This window comes from Triticum aestivum, chromosome 6D (genome assembly GCF_018294505.1).
Source record: "Triticum aestivum cultivar Chinese Spring chromosome 6D, IWGSC CS RefSeq v2.1, whole genome shotgun sequence".
NCBI lineage: Eukaryota > Viridiplantae > Streptophyta > Magnoliopsida > Poales > Poaceae > Triticum > Triticum aestivum.
In genome coordinates, this window is record NC_057811.1 from 417,013,476 (window position 1) to 417,016,857 (window position 3,382).

Sequence of the window (3,382 nt, forward strand, 5' to 3'; positions counted from 1 at the left end):
GGGTTGTTTGAGAGAGACCATCTTCATCCTACACCTCCTACGAATTGATAAACCTTAGATCATCCACTTGAGGGAAAATTGTTACTGTCCTACAAAACTCTACGCTTTAAGGCCCAACACGAGTCTACAAGAATAAAATTGCATAGTATACATCAGATGCCGACACAAAAATCATCGTGCAATCCATCCACTACCAGATGTTGCAGCGGCACAAAGATCACTTGGCGACAGAGGAGAACGAGAACACGGCGGAGGCGTACGCGGACTCCGACGCGGAGGCAAAGGCTGCCTACGCGGCGGCGGCGACACCTCCTTGATCGGGGAGTAGACAGCTGGGATTGCCTATCCGGCAGGGCAGAAATGCACAGATTGTCGGACTGATATTCTTTTGGATTCGGGCAAGTAAAAACTAAGAGTATTTGCCTCTTTTTTGTTGTGATCGCGTATCCGGCGTTGGTGTAATCCGGCCCACTGTGTAGATCGGAATAAATTTGAATTTGAATTTACTGACAGACATATATATGATAGTGTTGGATGACGGCCTCCCGCATTCGTATCCGCGGATTGGTCCCTTGTCCGTGGACAGACGCTAGACGAAATTTGCAGGTCTCCCGCATTCGTATCCACGGACTGGTCCCTTGTCTGTCCGCATTCGTATCCACGGACTGGTCCCTTGTCCGTGGACAGACGCTAGACGAAATTTGCAGGTCTCCGTTGGAGATGCAATCTGTTGAGAGTTTTTCACTGTTTTCACCGGATATCCCACCAAAATCAACATACTGTCTGGGTGGTGTTGACCCGTTTCATTCCATTTCTCGTTCGTGAGAACAAACATGAACAAAAAGTTGAAACCTTTAGTTTATACTACATTCATTCACATATCGAATATTGGCGTGCTTCAACAATCCAGACGAACTGCTCTGAAGTCTGAACATCACCGTGCATGCGTACGTTGTACTACAAGAAAACCGGACAGGATCGACCAAGACACGACCTCTCGATCGACGCCATTACCTTATTCTCATCTCCTCTGCCTCAAATCCGTTCGATCAGCCGCGGATCTCTGCTATACCGACCGATCCGCCGCAGCTTCGAGCGACCCAAGCAGGCTGTCAGGAACGTTTCCGGCGGGTCGGCGATCACAAGGTGAGCTTCCCCATCTCCCGGCGCAGCGCGGTGGCCCTGACGAGGCTGCCGATGGTGTTGACGGCGAGCTTGATGTCCTCGATGGGGTTGCCCGGCACGACGCGCTTGTAGAGGTAGCTGTCGAAGGTCATCCGCTGCACGTAGTCGTCGGCGCACATCTCCACGAACGCCTCCCGCGCCGCGTTGGAGCGGTAGAACACCTTCTGCAGGATGTCCAGCACCTTGTACGTCGGCCAGTAGAGCCGGTCGAACTCCGCCAGGTACTTGCGCAGGTCGCTCTCGTCCACCAGCCGCGTCCCGTTCGCCGACCCGGCCACGATCGCCTCCGCGCACATCCGCCCGCTCTTCGCCGCGAAGTAGATCCCCTCGCCGGAGCACTTGGTCACGTACCCCGCCGCGTCGCCCACCAGCGTCACCCGCCCCGACACCCTGATGACGATCGAACACGATGAGTGAGACCCCAGTTGATTGGTGTTGCAAGAAACAGAGGAAAAGTTTGTGCCTACCTCTTGGGCCTGGGGTGCTCGGGGATGGGGTGAGCCTCGACGCGGATGATCTTGCCGCCCTCGATCTTATCCTTGGCGCGGAGGCGGGTGGCGGCCTGGAACTTCTTGATGTCGGCCTTGTGGGTGACGGTGCCGGTGCCGACGGCGACGTGGTCGCACTTGGGGAACACCCAGCCGTAGAAGTCGGGGGAGACGTCGTCGCCGACGTACATCTCGGCGCGCTCCTCGTAGTAGCGCATCTTGTCGTCGGGGATCTTGACGCGCTCCTGGAACGCGATGGCGTACTCGTAGTCGCCCGCGCCCATGTCCTTGGCCACGCGGGAGTTGGCGCCGTCCGCGCCCACGATCGCGTCCACCTCGAACGACCGCTTCTCGCCGCCCACCTTGCCGTTGGAGCTGTCGTAGTGGTTGTAGTGCACCGTGTACGTGCCGTTGCGCTCCTTCGGGGCCTCATACCTGAGTCACGGTAGCACTTAGTCAGACTGATTGGTCGATCAACCACTGGTTACATCAGACAGAGCTGAGCCACAGCTTGATTAGAACAACCAGGCTGTGATTTTAGTCTATAAGTGGACTATATAAGTTCTGTAAATTTGTATATGTACTCCTATTTAAGTTCGTTCAGTTGACATGTCAAATTTGAAATGGTTCTCGCTGTTAAATTCATCATGCAAATGTAATGCTACTACTACTACTGCGTGCACTCTGACACTGAAGCACTTGTGCTCAGTGATATAAGTGTCAGGATAACATCCAGCGTGATGGCGGGAGAAGTAACTAGTACTGGCATACTCGTAATCTAGCATTCGATACTGGGCGGAGTGGCATGCATACCTTAGGAAGAGGCCATTGAGGACCTCGGCGCCGGCCTTCTGCGCGCGGGTACGGAGGAAGTCGTCGAGCACCTCGCGCCTGACCATGCCAATGTACTCGTGCGGCGCGAGGGTGCGGCCGATGTCGACGGCGACGTTGGAGGGCGAAATCATCTTCATCTTGGTGACCCTCCGGTCGACGAGGTCCAGCGGCAGGTCGAACTCGGACACCATGCAGAGCGGGATGGCCCCGCCGCACGGCTTGCAGTTGTCCATCTTGCGCTCGATGAGCACCGTCTCCACGCCGCCCTTGGCGAGCGCCTCCGCGGCCGCGCCGCCAGCGGGGCCCCCTCCCACCACCGCCACCCGCAGCTTCCGGCCGCCGGGGAGCTTGGGGCTGGACGCCGCCGCGCGGGTCACGAGGAGCTGCGACCTCCTGCCGCCCGCCGGCCGCGCCCGGCAGGAGGAAGGGAGGAAGGTGGCGCGCGCCGCGGCCGCGGAGGAAGAGAGGGACGTCATTGTTGCCGCGGCGAGAGCTCCTCGGCTGGCTCGAGCTGGACGTGCGGCGGGGAGTGAGCGAGCGAGTGAGGGTGTGAGAGGCGCGAGCAGAGCACGCACACGTAGTAGTGAAGTGGGGCGGAGAGGCCGAGGATAGGATGAGGCCCGTGAGGGGGATCGCGGGGGCGGCCGGCCGTCGGATCGGCGCCCTGGACGGCCTGGATCGCGCGTGCGGATGAGGTTTTTTGTGTGCTTTCGCTTTTGCCGCTCCGTCCGCGCGAGTGGACGTGGTTTTGCCAAGTCGGACGAGCTTGCTTGTCTCGTTGTGTACCCTGAGTGATGGGCGATGCTTTGCCACGTCAAAAATACTCTACGATGATGTCCAATAAACACTATGCATGTCACTTTTGTTTTGGAGAA

General features: G+C 57.7%; 1 protein-coding gene across 1 annotated transcript; it reads right to left on the minus strand.

Annotated features, from left to right (window-relative positions):
* Window positions 1–834: 834 nt before the first annotated feature.
* LOC780623 (geranylgeranyl diphosphate reductase, chloroplastic) lies at window positions 835–3,067 on the minus strand. The gene is made up of 3 exons (XM_044564924.1): window positions 2,487–3,067; window positions 1,653–2,108; window positions 835–1,575 (listed from the first exon to the last, which is right to left on the minus strand). Exons 1-3 carry the CDS (start codon window positions 2,981–2,983, stop codon window positions 1,140–1,142), a joined length of 1,389 nt encoding a protein of 462 aa, XP_044420859.1. The 5' UTR covers window positions 2,984–3,067; the 3' UTR covers window positions 835–1,139.
* Window positions 3,068–3,382: the final 315 nt, after the last annotated feature.

Excerpts from the sequence above, each read along its gene's own strand:
- LOC780623 (XM_044564924.1), bottom strand. The coding sequence starts at position 2,983 with ATGACGTCCCTCTCTTCCTCCGCGGCCGCGGCGCGCGCCACCTTCCTC. Across the intron at positions 2,109-2,486 it reads CTCAATGGCCTCTTCCTAAG|GTATGAGGCCCCGAAGGAGC; the intron begins GTATGCATGCCA and ends ACCGTGACTCAG. Across the intron at positions 1,576-1,652 it reads GAGCACCCCAGGCCCAAGAG|GGTGTCGGGGCGGGTGACGC; the intron begins GTAGGCACAAAC and ends GATCGTCATCAG.